This window comes from Poromitra crassiceps, assembly GCF_964638095.1.
Source record: "Poromitra crassiceps genome assembly, chromosome: 14".
In the NCBI taxonomy this organism is placed as follows: domain Eukaryota; kingdom Metazoa; phylum Chordata; class Actinopteri; order Beryciformes; family Melamphaidae; genus Poromitra; species Poromitra crassiceps.
In genome coordinates this window covers 25,216,284-25,233,770 of record NC_139633.1, presented here as the reverse complement: position 1 = coordinate 25,233,770, position 17,487 = coordinate 25,216,284, and the positions used below count along the sequence as shown (strand labels likewise).

The 17,487-nt window shown below is 46.7% G+C and overlaps 1 protein-coding gene across 1 annotated transcript in view; it reads left to right on the top strand.

Moving 5' to 3' along the window:
* bicc1a (BicC family RNA binding protein 1a) overlaps nucleotides 1-17,487 on the top strand; it is a gene marked incomplete at its 5' end in the record, with an annotated part of 98,444 nt that overhangs the window by 39,800 nt on the left and 41,157 nt on the right. Inside the window, 2 exons of the mRNA XM_083650510.1 lie at nucleotides 2,259-2,328; nucleotides 13,941-14,020. Coding sequence (XP_083506636.1) covers nucleotides 2,259-2,328; nucleotides 13,941-14,020 — 150 coding nt within the window. The remainder of the gene's footprint in view (nucleotides 1-2,258; nucleotides 2,329-13,940; nucleotides 14,021-17,487) is intronic.

Here is a 17,487-nt window from a genome sequence, read left to right as displayed (position 1 = left end):
CTCTCTCTCAGTTCAGAGTGTTTCCTTGCTCTCTCTCTCTCTCTCTCTCTCTCTCTCTCTCTCTCAGTTCAGAGTGTTTCCTTGCTCTCTCTCTCTCTCTCTCTCTCTCTCTCAGTTCAGAGTGTTTCCTTGCTCTCTCTCTCTCTCTCTCTCTCTCTCAGTTCAGAGTGTTTCCTTGCTCTCTCTCTCTCTCTCTCTCTCTCTCTCTCTCAGTTCAGAGTGTTTCCTTGCTCTCTCTCTCTCTCTCTCAGTTCAGTGTGTCTCCTTGCTCTCTCTCTCTCTCTCTCAGTTCAGTGTGTCTCCTTGCTCTCTCTCTCTCTCTCTCTCTCTCTCTCAGTTCAGTGTGTCTCCTTGCATAACACACTGGACGGCCGCTGAAAGCTAATCGGCGGGCTGGAGCTCGTATAACGGCTCGCTGCAGTCCTCCTCCTCCTCGGGTGCGAGCTCACGTGGCTGAGAGAGGCCGGCCGCCACGGCTCCGTTCCTCCTCTAGCCCCGAAAACATGAACCCCTGGAACGCATTAAAACAAACACAGACGACAGGACCCTTTCTGAAAACAAAGGGGGAGGGCCAGGCAGGACGAGGATGGGTCCCATCAGGAGAGTCCTCCCTCCCTCCCTCCTCATGGTGAAGAGGAGGAGGAGCAGGAGAGCTTGTGTAACAGGTTCCTTGATTAGAACGACCTCTTGGACCAGCGCTTCAGCTTTTTTTCTTCCTCTTTACTACCAGCGCCGCCCCTTTTCACATGGCGTGCATATGCTCCTGGTTACGATGAGTAGTAGACTTGTCAAGTGCTCGCGCATAGATCGTTGTTGACATTTTTCACGTGTTCCAAAGCCAAGTGCACTCGATGAATATATATATATACATATATATATATATTATATATATACTTTTTTTTTTTCAGGAAGAGGGCGGGGGTGTCGAGCAAAAATGATCCAGTGTCTGGAAACATTCTATAAGTTTATATCACAAAGGCACATTTAAACTGGAATGAACGCTTTTCAGCTCCTTTGACTTCCCTGGAACCACTAGTAATAATAATGTAAGGAAGAATTATTTTTCCTCCGTGTGTAAAAAGGCCCTTCTGTCTAATTACTGATGGCAAAGAAAGACCATGTTTCATATGTGCTCTCCAAAGTCAACAACATGGAGAAAGAAACGAGTTTCGGGGTGTGCTAGAGGAGAAGCACTGTCCACACACACAGTTCAGACCAAAGTCACAGTCACACACAGAAGGGTCACCGCAAGGCTGTTAGTAATAGAGAGCCGCAGGGATGATGTATTTTTGTAGTCGGAATGCGGAAGTCCCGGACCTCATGGTTCTTCACTGTTTCTGCCTATGGGATTTTTGAATGGGTTTTTGGCGCGATGCTTCAAATAAGGTCTCTGGGCAACGCAAGCTTAATCAAATGCAAACCAGTGTTCAGTGGGATAATCTTCACACATGAGGACCACTTTCATGAGTTTTGAAGCGTAAATGCGAGCCCTAGAAGTAAAAAGCTCGTGCTAAGCTAATCCAGAACTACACACAGTGACGCATAGGCTTCCACGTCACGTCACCACTCAACCTGGAGTGTTGTTGATGTGTGCGCTGCTGTGCACTGATTACCCCGGGCTGAACTAGGTGAGGGAAAGAGAATTTCCGTGTTCGTCCTTTGAAGCGATGACGTTATTGACGTATAATATCCCCGTCGGCGTCGACTCAACAGTGTAGTCTCATTTAGCCGTTTGCTAGCTAGCCGGCCTTTTAACGGCACGTAAAAGCTTCAAAACTCATAAAAGTGGTCCTCATGTGTGAAGATGATCCTGCTGAACACTGGTTCACGTTTGAATAAGCTTGCGTTGTTAACCACAGACCTTATTTGAAGCATTGCGCCAAAAACCCATTCAAAAATCCCATAGGCGAAAACAGTGAAGAACCGGGAGTGTTAGCATCGATGTTTTCCGGACTCAGTCCTGCGGCTCTCTATACTGTGTGAGCAGTAGTGAATTCTCTCAAAGAACATCCACATTCATGTCATGCTGCACTACTACATTGTTTGTGTGTGTGTGTGGAATATCTCATGGCTGCTGTGACACCTGTGCTGCATTTAGCTTAGCTTTCCAATGAAGCGAGGTTTATAGATGACAACACATGTACTGTACATATTTAACACTGTTGCAGGAACCATTTTCACGTTGAAATATTTCATCTGTTAAAATAACATGTTGTTATTCCCGCTGACGAGTGTGTCCCGCCCCCTCTCTGTTCCAGGTCATGGACGAGACCAAAACACAGATAGCCTGGCCTTCTAAACTGAAGATCGGAGCCAAGTCTAAAAAAGGTGACCCGTCTTTTTCTCTTTTAAGACCCAGATGATTCTCCTGCTGGACACCATGCACTGCTTTCATTGCCTTTGCCTTGAGTGTGGCTTTGAGTAGGGCTATTTGATGAATGCTGGACCGACAGTAGATGTCACGGGCCAGCGTCGCTAGCTTGATCAACGCTCATGTCTAGGGGTCAACTATAGCACCAATGCCACCGTAACGTGTAGCATGAAACAAACAGCTGTCATCGAAGGTGATAGACGTTAGCTCAGCTGGCTAGTTGTCTTGTTGTAGCTCAGGCGATGCATCTGCGTCTCTCAACCAGCTCAGTCTCATGTTGTGCGCGAGGAAGGAACGTTTAGTTTGGACATGCACGTCACAGGGACAGGGCACGAAAACAAAGGACGTCTCCAAAACAGATAGACTACATTACGCTATCGCTACTCTCGCTGGCCAGCCTCCCCTCCCTTCCGTGAGAGGAGTCTGGCGGCGCAGGTCTCCATTGTGGAATTGCAATGGGCGGCGCTTAGTGGCAGTGCCCTTGGAAAATAGTTTCCAACAATCCAACTTGCCATTTTCAGCGTGTAGCAACGAGCTAGCGTGTAGGTTTCTGCCGTTAGCTTGCTAGCTAGTTAGCGTTGTTGTTTGTTTTCACTGCGGCAGCAGGGCACTATTTACAGCGACACACAGGGAGGAGGGAGCAGAAGCCGTTCTGATTGACATTGTCGGAGCCAATGACAGAGCTTGTAATAAGCGGGGAGCGGACATCCTGCAGCGACTGAAACAGTCGCTCCAATGGGAGAGCAGAGTAGAGCAGGGGAGGGTTTATCCCAGTTGCCTGTTTCCGTGCAGCCAGGGGGGGAGGCTAGCCAGCGAGACTACGCTAACGCTAACAGGCACGCTGTTGCGACCAGGTGCCGCCATCTTGTGCGAGGGGAAAAAGGGAGAGCTGACACTGCCTACGGGAGCCTATTATGGACATAGGCGTCCCCTCAGGAAACGCTAACGTCCACTCCTTCGATAGACAGCCATAAATATGAATCATACATGAGCCAAGAGGGGCTGACTGTAACACTAGAGCATATAAGTCTGATATCAAATAAGCAGTCCGAATGTATGATGAACCAAATGCATACTTTTTATAAGCTCTATCTCCAGCACATGAGCTGTAGTTTTCCTTAATTTCTTATACCTGGCATTAACATGCGTTTTCTGCCATCAGATTGCAATCAGATTGTGCTTGACCACTGGAAAGTACAGGTGTAAACGCCCCCAAGACACATTGAAGACGGATTGCAATCTGATCGGCCAAACCACCTCCGGAGGTGGTCAGGGACGCATTGTGTACACATTGAACACAAGTGTAAATGCAATGTGTCCTCTCAATCAGACTAATGTGGCCAAGCACTATCTGATTGCAATCTGATGACAGAAAACGCATGTTAATGCCAGGTGTAAATGGCCTCAGTGTGTGAGCGGTAACACCACACTAAATGTGCTAAACTGAATTTAACGTGTGAATCTCCCAAGACAACCTCCCCACACCCCCGCCCTGAAGTCAGGTTAATGTTTAAGTGGCGATGTTGTTTTAACCAGAAGAATGTTCTCAGGAAAGTCATTAGACTCAGCCAGAGAAGAGAGAGAAGAATGTCAAGGTCGCGTTAGCGTTCATTGTTCACACTTTAATTGGGAAGTTTGCAACGATGAAAGCTTTGCATATTTTCCATTCCTCGCTGTTCAGTGATTTCATCTGCACCTAAGAATTTGTGATTTTCTACGGGGGCGGAGGGGTGGGAGTTTACGCATTTAATGGCCAAGTTGTTCCAGCGGGCCGCTCTGTTGCCAATAAAACATGATCACGGCTATGTAAAGCTCTTCCGGGGGGGTTGGAGGGTGGGGGCGTTGGCGGGTTTGGGGGGCTAGGTGTAGCTGTGCCCCTACTTTGTTGTCCCCCAGAGAGTTAACCAGTGTGCGTCTTCAAGCCAGATGTGGAATCCAGTGACGTGACGTAACTTCCTCCTCAGTCCGGCACCGAAAATGTTGACACGGCGCCGCAATCTTTTCCAATACCTTTTCCTCCCTCCCCTCCGGATAAACTAATCAGCTGTTGTTGTGATCCTGCCTGCATTCACGTCACGTATCGGTTCATTCACAAAAACCTGCGCCCCCGCGTCGGGGAGTGATGCACTCCCTGTGTGCGCCGTGAGACTATTTAAAATTCTGACCCCCTGATTTGTTGGCTGTCGGACGTTCGCCGTTGCGTAAACCGAGAGCAGAGCGGGGAAGAATGTTGGCCGATCACTCGCAGTTATCTTATGAGCCAATGCATGTGTTGCATTTTTGTGTTCGTCGGAGACGAGACACATGTGGGCCGCCTGACCATGTGTTCTAACAAGCTGGGGTCAGGGGGAGGGAGGGAGGGAGGGGGCGAGGGTGGGGAAGAGGAAGAGAAAGAACATCTCCTACCTTCTCACAGTCTCGCCTCTCTACAGAGAAGGAATGACGACGCTACACCTGGGGGTAAAACCCTCGAGGAAGCCATCGGGAAGATGACTCAAATCGATGTTGACAGGCATCCACATGCCATTCTTCCTCCATCACTCGTACGCATCTCGTACTCATCCACAGCTAGCGTTCGCCGTCGCCATCACCACCCTGCCCTTGAAATGGCCATACTGGCCCACACACTCCATCAAAACGCCTGCTCCATCTATAGCATACATCAGCCTGGGCTCGCTCTCCCTGCCACCTGCACAAGTGTGATAAGGCCAGTTGTTAGCCTCCGGAGCGAGCCATCATCCATTCACTGTCAGTGATTTAGGAGCGAGGAGCCGTACCGCTGACACACAAGCCAGGTTCGGCTTATTATACCTTCGCAATGAACTGTTAAATGGAATAGAGAGGCAAAGTGAACGTCACTTCCTGCTTCAGCACTGTACCAGGGATTTTCTTCCGCAATTTATTTTCCCATAGACATTTCGTAAAATGCCTTTAAAAATTGTTTTACTTGGTCAAAACAAACGGTTCAGCTATTTTTTTTTTCGAATCGGGAGAGACCATAGAACATTTCACTCGGACCAAAACTTAAAAAAACAACATCGAAAAATATTTTCTTTAAACCCGCATTTCTTTTTACGTTACGGAGCGAAATGTTATGCGGTCTCTCCGGTTTCTAAATATATCTGAACCGTTTGGTTTGAACAAGTAAAACTATTTTTATAAGCATTTTACGAAATGTCTATGGGAAAATAAATGGCAGATGAAAATCTCTGGTACAGTGCTGCTGAAGCAGGAAGTGACGTTTCACTTTGGCTCTCTATTAGTGGCGCTGCGACTTTTACCAGCTATCTTCTTGACTATCCACTTCCACTATAGTGATGACTGATTGTTTGATTTAATGTAGCCGAATCAATCTATCGATCGCCTTCAGGGCTCTATAGACCCTTTTACTGTTAGTAAACAGCCATGACGTATTTTGTGGGCGGAGCCGCACTGGTTGCAGAAAGTTACAACTAGCGGTTCAGCTGTCATAGAAATATGGACGATCCAGACGCCTCCTCCACGTAGCTACAGACAGGTTACCTGACACAAATAAGCTAACTCTTTCAATGGGGTGAGGTTTCTTGACCCGTACTCACTGTCAGGATGGGTCTAGGATCCAAACATCGCCAAAGTTGCAGTGGCGCACATCGTCATATTCCTAGTGGGAATGTCCAGCGTCTATACGCATACGGCACAAGACGTTTTTTTCCTGTATTCCGGGGATCTCTCTCGTTTGGGCTTGAGTTGCGCGGAGGTTTGGATACCGCGATGCGTGCGTTAACTACCCCTGTGACGTCCACCGTAAAAAGGGCCTATTAGGCTGTGACGCTTTAACTGAATGTGAGAGAATGTTAATGCCACTCACAATTGCCAGTTGTCCGTTTCAACATTTCCACAGATGTTCTGAATGAGAATCGCCTCGCCAAAACGACTTAATCCCCTCCATTTGTGTGGTATTTTCGAATGTAAGCCTTAGCTGGAAAAATGCTTGGGCTTTGCCAGTACAGAGAGAGATGAGGGTCAAAAGGTTCCATTTCTGTCAGGTGAACGTACCAAGCCGTGCGACCGAAAGCGTTCACATTTTTGCAGCTGCACTTTTGCAGCTGCGCCCGTCTACCTTTTGTTATTGTTTGTTTTTATAGGTGTAGCGTGTGCCAAATTAAGACTTGAGCTGTTCCCCTTTTTCTGATTCCACCATCAATCATCAAACAAGAGCACACGGCACACTCCACTTGAAAAATGCGGGGGTGTTCTTCTACATCTCGACTGCTGCAACACTGGTTTAGCCTGGCTAATGGTTGCCAGATGTGCTCGTCTGTGTGCAGGTTAGAGTGGGGGCAGTAGGAAGGACCAAACGCCCCCTAATGGACGCAGAGGGGCGCTGCGGGCGGAAGCGGAGGACTCTGTGTAGTCCTCTGCAACAGCTGTATGTTTGGAAAACTTCCTGGTGGAACAAGATGCTGTGAAGGTTCCCTGGCCACTCTCTCTTTCCTTTGTTTCCCCCCATCTTGTGACGGCGCCGACCCTGTGGTGATGCAACTCATATTTTGGATAAGGGAGGGGATTTTGAGACATTTGTTCTGTTTAGGTTCTTGAAGGAGCAAAAGCTCGGGGGAAAACCCGACCTGGATCCAAAGAAAATAACTCTCGCACACTTGTCTCCAAATGCGAAAGGTTTATTAACAGAAAGAATAATGTTTCGGTCCAAAGACCTTCATCAGAAATGACATAGAAATAGCGATAATGCAAATACACTTAATATACAAAATGTCCAACACAATTAATTAGAAATGCCAGGTAGGCGGTTAGAGCCTATAGGAAAGAACAACATTCTGGTGGGAGCTAGAGGAAGTCCTCCTAGAATATGTCCCTATAAAAGAAGAGAGAAATGGGATTAGGAAAAAAATAAATTAAAATTGATTGTGGTAGCAAAAAAATACCATAAAAAAATAATTGTTTATAGTACAAATGGTTGTTGCCATTCTAAGGGCTGGTGTAGCAAGGCTGCCTGGCCTCACGTCGCCCTCTGTGGCTCGCACACAGTCCCCTCCGCTCATAAAACACACTGAGATCCTTCCCAGAAGCCAGGATTCCACATCGTAGCCAAGCCATCTCTCACTCTGCTGCTCTCTGAAGGAGGAGAGGAACTTGGACCATGCATGCGCTGGCCCTCGCCGCTCTTGTGAAGAAGAGTATCTTGGTTTGGTTTCTCTTGAGTGGATCTTTGATGTGGGCGATGTGGTGGCAGATGACACAATGAAGAACTTTTATAAAACTCAGGCCTGCGCTCATCAGTACAAAATGGGATTCTAAGCTATTTTTTTCTTCCTTAGCTATTTTCATTTGGCACTGGCCCCTGCACTCCCAACCCAAAGCTCTCAAAAAGCCCAAACAGGCAAACAATGGGGTTCTCTGAGGTCCCAGCAGTGACCCAGTCAAACAATCAATTCGTTTCTGCGCGTCCCGTCCCCGACGGCTATACTGTGAATCTGAGATGCTCAGCGTGTGTGTGTGTGTGTGCATGTGTGTGTGTTAGTGTGTGTGTTAGGGGTGTAAAAAATAATCGATTATAAATGCATCGCGATGCGGACGTGCACGATTCTGCATCGATTCACAAATGTCAAAAATCGATTATAAAAAAAAAAAAAAAAAAAAAACTTATTTTTTTAAAATAATCGAATAAAATATAATGGAAGTACATGCATTTGTTTATTTTAATTATGGATCATAATACAATGCAATTCTAAATGCACTTTCATTTTAAAAGTAGCCACACAGTGAGAAAAAAGAGAGTGAGAAAAAAGAAATCATGGATTGGGGAAAAAAAGTGATGCATCGATTTAAGATGCATCGAGATGCATCGATAATCGTTTTATAATCGAATCGTAGCCCTCTGAATCGTAATCGAATTGTGAGGCCAGTGAAGATTCACAGCCCTAGTGTGTGTGTGTGTGTGTGTGTGTGTGTGTGTTGGGACTTGGGAGGGGTATTCCTGGAAGGGGTCTTAGCTGACTTCCTGCCACTCAGCACGGTTAACACTGGCGGGTGCGACGGACGTGTGGATGTGTGTGTATGAGTGCATGTGAACGTGCACACTCAGTTATGTATGTGTGCATGTGGCCTGTGTGTCTTGTGTGTTTTCACATTAGCGTTCTCCGGGGGCCTGCCTTGCGGCGCAGCCAGATGTAGACGAGGCCTTGGACGCTCTAGGTATGCAGTGTTTGGTTATTTTAGCGGCGGTATTTCGTGGAGAAGGGGGTCTCTAAAAGTACAGTTTACTCAAACTATTAGTAGCTTTACTCACACGATCTTCTGTGTGCCCACTCAATATATTTACACGACAAATTAGGATATCGCCGTTTCAATCGCAAAGTGGTATCTAGTTATTTAGCTAATTTTTGTATTTGTAATTCTTGCACTGCAGGAGATGGTGTTTGGTTCTACGCCGAGGGGCGAATTCACAAAGAATGGATTGCAGCCGCTAACAGCACCATGAATTGCGTATCATTTGCAGCCGCTATTTTGCTCCATCTCAAGGACCGATTCACGATATTGCACTGATTTCTTTGCACTCTTTTTAGCCTATGAGCCAACTACATACCTATTCCATAAGTAAAATAAATAATCACTTGAAAAGACTGTGTGAGCAAATGTTGTTGCTGAATAGTGGAGAAAGTTTGATTATTGAATGGCTTTTGTTTTACAGCCTATAGTATTTCTGTATGATATAGGCACTTAGGCACGCTCTTGGATGAGCTATAAAGTTTAAGTTAAGTTTAAGTTATCCTTTATTTATCCCCATGGGGAAATTCATCCTCTGCATTTGACCCATCCTCTACTAGGAACCTTCCTAGAACTAGGAGCAGTGGGCAGCCACAGTGCAGCGCCCGGGAACCAACTCCAGTTCCTTTGCCAGTAGCTTGGTCAGAGGCACTGACACGAGTATTAACGCTAACGTACATGTCTTTTTGGTGGTGGGAGGAAACCGGAGCACCCAGAGAAAACCCACACGAACACGGGGAGAACATGCAAACTCCACACAGAAAGGACCTGGGACAGACCGGGGTTCGAACCCGGGACCTTCTTGCTGTGAGGCAACAGTACTACTAACCACTGATCCACCGTGTCGTCCACGTGTGTTCCGTCCACCTTAATATAAACGCGCCCTTCAATTACCCACCAACTCTCTGAAGCAAATCATTTCATTTTAACTACGTGTGGCAACCACCTTTCACCTTTTGTGAATTGGACAAGTTTTTGCAATGACGTTCATTCGCATATGGAGAAGGGGACATTTTGTGCCGGGGTAAATGTTGTGCTGGTTATTTGCGGTCTGACTCGGACAACAATAGCCTACCCAGCTCCAGCTGCAGCGCTCTGGCATCACGTAAGAGAGCGCACGTGTGGTTTGTTTTCAAATCAAAGTGAAACTAAGTCGGCCATATGGGAGTATTTCACTGTCTCAGGGAAAGATCAGCGATATGCGGTTTCCATTGACATTTCAAGCGGAGGTCACTTAGTTACTACAAGCAGGAATGTTCAAATCTCATCAACTACCGGTATTTGAAAAGCAGACATGAAGAAGTGCACAATGATTACCTGAAAGCCGATAAAACACAGAGAAATGAACTGGACAAATAGCTGACATTATGATCACATTATGATGCATTCAAGTGCGCCTGGGAAAATTGGCTCGTCATGGTGTGTTGGAAATTCCAGTGTTTGGCGAGCAAACTGTAGCATCATGTAAAAAAATAACAAACAGCCTAGTTGTTATTTGAAACATCGATATCGGGCCAGAACTTCACAATCAGTGCATCCCTAGTTGTTATTTGGCCTTTTATGACGCTATATTGCATGGTTAAATCAGTGACTTTTATTTTATGAAATAAAAGAAAAAATTGGTATCCGGCCGCAGTGGGAAGTGGTACTTGGGGAAAAATTTGCTTTGGTACATAGTTGTACTCGGTCTGAAAAGTTTTGGAACCTCCGGTCTAGATCTAATAAAGGGAATTAATAAAGGATCATGGCTTTTGCCTGGATTCACCTCATCAACTTTGTGAAAAGACCTACTGTCAATAGTGTAGTAATCACTTGTACATTCAATTGATGTGTGACGGCAGGAAGAGGAGAGCACACACACAGGCAGGCTGACTTACACACAGACACACACACACACACACACACACACACACACACACACTTTGGAGACGGAGTTTGAGTTCTTGTTACATCCTTTGCAGTGATTTGACAGAAGGAGGTTCTGGGGACTGAAGAAGGAGGCACATGTGACTGTCTCCACTGAGCCTATTTCATAGCAGAACAATAATGTGTGAACGCTGTTTGTTTTCAACCCAAAGCGCTCCTGCCTGCCTGCTCTATTGACTTGACTGTCTGTCTGAATATAGAACCCAGATTGGTTTCTAGATGACTCTGATGGGAGTCGGGAGGTTTCAAAGCAGCAATTACTGTGGCGCTGCGTTCTGTGATCGACTGCAATTTGTTGACAAATGCAGACGGTTTGTGTCATGTTGGGTTAAACTGATTTATTAACGCAAGTCCCACTTCTTCCACTTCCTGCCTCTGCCTTTCATCCGCTCTCATGCATCCATGCACAGTGCACATTGGACACACACCTTGAGATGATGCATACAGTACATGCACAGTGCACAGTGGACACACACAACTTGAGATGCTGCATACAGTACATGCACAGTGTACACACACACCTTGAGATGATGCATACAGTACATGCACAGTGGACACACACCTTGAGATGCTGCACACATGCACAGTGGACACACACCTTGAGATGATGCACAGTGGACACACACCTTGAGATGATGCACACATGCACAGTGGACACACACCTTGAGATGATGCACACATGCACAGTGGACACACACCTTGAGATGATGCACACATGCACAGTGGACACACACCTTGAGATGATGCACACATGCACAGTGGACACACCTTGAGATGATGCATACAGTACATGCGACAGACTGGACACACACCTTGAGACGATGCACACATGCACAGTGGACACACACCTTGAGATGATGCACACATGCACAGTGGACACACACCTTGAGATGATGCATACAGTACATGCGACAGACTGGACACACACCTTGAGATGATGCACACATGCACAGTGGACACACACCTTGAGATGATGCACAGTGGACACACACCTTGAGACGATGCACACATGCACAGTGGACACACACCTTGAGATGATGCACACATGCACAGTGGACACACACCTTGAGATGATGCACACATGCACAGTGTACACACACACACCTTGAGATTATGCACACATGCACAGTGTACACACACACACCTTGAGATGATGCACACATGCACAGTGTACACACACACACCTTGAGATGATGCACACATGCACAGTGTACACACACCTTGAGATGATGCACACATGCACAGTGGACACACACCTTGAGATGATGCACACATGCACAGTGTACACACACACCTTGAGATGATGCACACATGCACAGTGTACACACACCTTGAGATGATGCACAGTGGACACACACCTTGAGATGATGCACACATGCACAGTGGACACACACCTTGAGATGATGCACACATGCACAGTGGACACACACCTTGAGATGATGCATAGTGGACACACACCTTGAGATGATGCACACATGCACAGTGTACACACACACACCTTGAGATTATGCACACATGCACAGTGGACACACACCTTGAGATGATGCACAGTGGACACACACCTTGAGATGATGCACACATGCACAGTGGACACACACCTTGAGATGATGCACACATGCACAGTGGACACACACCTTGAGATGATGCATACATGCACAGTGGACACACACCTTGAGACGATGCACACATGCACAGTGGACACACACCTTGAGATGATGCACACATGCACAGTGGACACACACCTTGAGATGATGCACACATGCACAGTGGACACACACCTTGAGATGATGCACAGTGGACACACACCTTGAGATGATGCACACATGCACAGTGGACACACACCTTGAGATTATGCACACATGCACAGTGGACACACACCTTGAGACGATGCACACATGCACAGTGGACGGACACCTTGAGATGATGCATACATGCACAGTGGACACACACCTTGAGATGATGCATACATGCACAGTGTACACACACCTTGAGATGATGCATACATGCACAGTGTACACACACCTTGAGATGATGCATACATGCACAGTGTACACACACCTTGAGATGATGCACACATGCACAGTGTACACACACCTTGAGATTATGCATACATGCACAGTGTACACACACCTTGAGATGATGCACAATGCACAGTGTACACACACCTTGAGATTATGCATACATGCACAGTGTACACACACCTTGAGATGATGCACAATGCACAGTGTACACACACCTTGAGATGATGCACAATGCACAGTGGACACACACCTTGAGATGATGCACACATGCACAGTGGACACACACCTTGAGATTATGCATACATGCACAGTGTACACACACCTTGAGATGATGCACAATGCACAGTGTACACACACCTTGAGACGATGCATACATGCACAGTGTACACACACCTTGAGACGATGCATACATGCACAGTGTACACACACCTTGAGACGATGCATACATGCACAGTGTACACACACCTTGAGATGATGCACAATGCACAGTGTACACACACCTTGAGATGATGCACAATGCACAGTGGACACACACCTTGAGATGATGCACAATGCACAGTGTACACACACCTTGAGACGATGCATACATGCACAGTGTACACACACCTTGAGACGATGCATACATGCACAGTGTACACACACCTTGAGACGATGCACAATGCACAGTGTACACACACCTTGAGACGATGCACAATGCACAGTGTACACACACCTTGAGATGATGCACACATGCACAGTGTACACACACCTTGAGATGATGCACACATGCACAGTGTACACACACCTTGAGATGATGCACACATGCACAGTGGACACACACCTTGAGATTATGCACACATGCACAGTGGACACACACCTTGAGATGATGCACACATGCACAGTGTACACACACCTTGAGATGATGCACACATGCACAGTGTACACACACCTTGAGATTATGCACACATGCACAGTGTACACACACCTTGAGATGATGCACACATGCACAGTGTACACACACCTTGAGATGATGCACACATGCACAGTGGACACACACCTTGAGATGATGCACACATGCACAGTGGACACACACCTTGAGATGATGCACACATGCACAGTGGACACACACCTTGAGATGATGCACACATGCACAGTGTACACACACCTTGAGATGATGCACACATGCACAGTGGACACACACCTTGAGATGATGCACACATGCACAGTGTACACACACCTTGAGACGATGCACAATGCACAGTGTACACACACCTTGAGACGATGCACACATGCACAGTGGACACACACCTTGAGATGTGCTGTTTCTCTCACTTTTCATCTCATCCCTGTTCCTTCCACCTCCTGCCGTTTCTCTGCAGATCCACACATCAAGGTCTGTGGGAAGAGAGACAACGTGAGGGAAGCCAAAGACAGAATCATGTCCGTCCTCGACACAAAGGTACAGTTGAGCGTGTTGTTTTTGATCACTGTAAAGTTCAATTAGGATGTTGTGGAATTCTCTCTTTGTGTGTGTGTGTGGGTGTGTGTGTGTGTGTGTGTGTGTGTGTGTGTGTGTGTGTGGACCTGTCAATCACGCCCAAAACATAGTATTTTCTATTGTCGATTTTACTCTAAAGTTATATGATAAAAATATTTAAAAGAAAATCACCCCCCTGTTACTGTGACTTAGCATAGCTTTATTAGCACGGCTAAAATCAGGCGAAACGTCAATATTTTGAGCTATTTGTGTGGCGAATCAGAAATAATGCAGGCATGCAATAGTGCAAACGGAAACAGGCGACCAGCACACCACAACAGGTAAACGACTGACTTCACTTCGGACGTCACCTGGAGCTGTGTTCACCTTCAACTCTCGTAAGCTCTCATTCAGAGCAGTCTGAAGCCCGCAATTGTTGCACATGGGCCTAACTTTAACATACGTTTACCTCATTATTTGAAACATTGGCCACGTTCAATATGAATATCCAACATTGTAACAGTACTGTATGTAAATTATATAACGCAACATAAGGAAAAGCATAATAGGTCCTTTAATCGCTGAAAATATGGAGTTCTGTGTGTGTGTGTGTGTGTGTGAGAGAGATTCGCACTCTGTGTGTGTCTGTGTTTATTTTGATTTATTTAACCTTTATTTAACCAGGTAAGTCATTAAGAACAAATTCTTATTTCCAATGGCGACCTGTGTGTGAGTGTGCCTGTGTATCTGTCCTGCTCCCCCTTTTTCTCAGACTGTCAGAATGTATTTGGCTGCCCTCCTCCTGCAGTCCAAATGACAGATAGCACACAGCAATGTGCTACAAGTCACCACTCATCTTGCCAGATCTTCACATTTTGCGTTCGTAGTGGGTTTTTTTTTTTGCAGTGTGCATGCAGGCTTCATCTCCATGGCAACAGAGAAAGCACATACCTGGACGAGTGCATTGTAGCACCCCCTGCGGGTAGCCCATCCATCCATCCATCCATGCACTCAAAAGAAAGCAGCCAAGGCACACACATGATTGGCTCTGGTTATTGCATTTTTCATATGGTTTTGTCACAAAAAGAGCACTTTTCCGGGAAATATATCAATAGAATTGTGTAATTAAGCTTTTTTCAAATGTAGCTTGGTGTTTTCCCTGCTCATCTGCTTCTCTTTTGTAAATAATTGTAACATCTGAAGGGGTTTATGGGGTGTATTATTTGGTTATGGGCCTTGTGACTCTCCAGATGGAGGGAAGGGAGCTGATGCTGCGTTTGCTTTGCGATGAAGCAGCAGGGTGAGAGCCAGGGGGGGGCAGAAGCCACAGGAGCAGGGTGAGAGCCAGGGGGGGCAGAAGCCAGAGGAGCAGGGTGAGAGCCAGTGAGGGCAGAAGCCAGAGGAGCAGGGTGAGAGCCAGGGGGGGCAGAAGCCAGAGGAGCAGGGTGAGAGCCAGTGAGGGCAGAAGCCAGAGGAGCAGGGTGAGAGCCAGGGGGGGCAGAAGCCAGAGGAGCAGGGTGAGAGCCAGGGGGGGCAGAAGCCAGAGGAGCAGGGTGAGAGCCAGGGGGGGCAGAAGTCAGAGGAGCAGGGTGAGAGCCAGGGGGGGCAGAAGCCAGAGGAGCAGGGTGAGAGCCAGGGGGGGCAGAAGCCAGAGGAGCAGGGTGAGAGCCAGGGGGGCAGAAGCCAGAGGAGCAGGATGAGAGCCAGGGGGGGGGCAGAAGCCAGAGGAGCAGGGTGAGAGCCGGGGGGGGGCAGAAGCCAGAGGAGCAGGGTGAGAGCCAGGGGGGCAGAAGCCAGAGGAGCAGGATGAGAGCCAGAGGAGCAGAAGGAGAGAGAAACGTCTGTGCTCTGCATACTTTGTTTACTCGTAAAAATGCCACACAGCTATAAAAGCAGACATGTTTGTTGATTTGTTGACTGATGATGACGGGGTTATCTGCTGGGTTTTATGAGCTATGGCCGCGTTGGCTACACAACGATATGCCTTAATAATATGATCTAGATGGCCAATGCCACAGTGTGCGCCAGACATACGCACAGTCGTCTGGGGAATAAGTTAGAGCTACAGCAATTTTTATTTTTTATTTTTTTTAGGCATTTTTGCCTTTTATTCAACAGGACAGTAGGCAGACAGGAAGGGTGGGGAGAGAGAGGCGGGGGATGACATGCGGCAAAGGATCACTTGTCAGATTCGAACCCGGGTCGGCCGCGCGAAGGACGAGCCATCGGGGGCGCCCCAGAGCTACAGCAACATTTGAACAGTGCCACCCGGAATGAATGCAGTGGATGAAGTCTTTGTTTGTGAAGTTTAGTGAGACATTCTGTGTGTCACTGCCATTAGTTCAACCACAGCACAGGGCCCCGTTCCAATACCCATACTTCCATACTATTTAGTAGGCAAAAAAAGATTTAGTATGTCCCAATACATAGTATGTCAGATGCAGTATGCCAAGAGTACCAGGATGTTGTACTACATCAGCTCCTATTTCGGAGTATGCATTGATCCAGCCAATCTTCCCCACAATCCTTTGCGCAGCAGGAAGTTACGTCTTCTTCTTCTTCTTCTTCTAATGTTTTATGGCGGTTGGCAAACAACTTTTTGTGCATTACCGCCACCTACTGGAGTTACGTCGCACTGACTGAGCTGTGTGTTCATGAATGAGATAATTAACTTTAAGAAAGCCTTGAAATATGTTAAAACCAAACAAGCATGGAGTGTGTACCAAAACATGCATATCTTGATTCCTGTTTAGAACTCTGAATTAATGTTTTTGCTTTATTTATTTGATTGTCTGTTCCAATTTTGTAAATGTTTAGTCTGAATTTTTTGTATAATGTACTGTTTGTTACTGCCAGACTTTGTTTATTGAAAAAAAAAAAAAAAAATCAAATGTGGCGCTGCGGACGTCGGCGGAAGTGAGCAAGAGGTCGGAGTTCAGGAAGCTCACATGACGACAGATGTAGTGTGTCCCAATAGTATGCATTTTGCATGCATGCTGCACACTACAATCCATACTTTGTGAGGGCAGCGGCAGTACATACTACAAGAAAGAAGTACAAGTATGGGTATTGGAACGGGGCCCAGCTGTTTTTTTAACAGGAGTTACCAACCCAATGGCCAGAATAAAATGTCAGCATTCGATGTTTCTAGAATCCAGGTGATAGAGAATGGAATTTCACCATTCCTCATCCGCATTATAATGATTCAAACAGCTTAGCCACGGCTCGCATCGCACGTTTAGCCAAACAAAACAACTTAGCTGGGTTTAGGCAACAAAAGCAACTTGGTTACAGTTAGAGTCGGGATTCGAACCAGCTCTCTCATGATGAGAAAGTTGCACGTTAGGAACTCTTACGGGTCCGCCACTCCGATCCCTCCTCCCTACCGCGACTTTGACCTGCCACACCTCAGACTGTCATTATGACGTGTAGAACGTTAATTATGCACA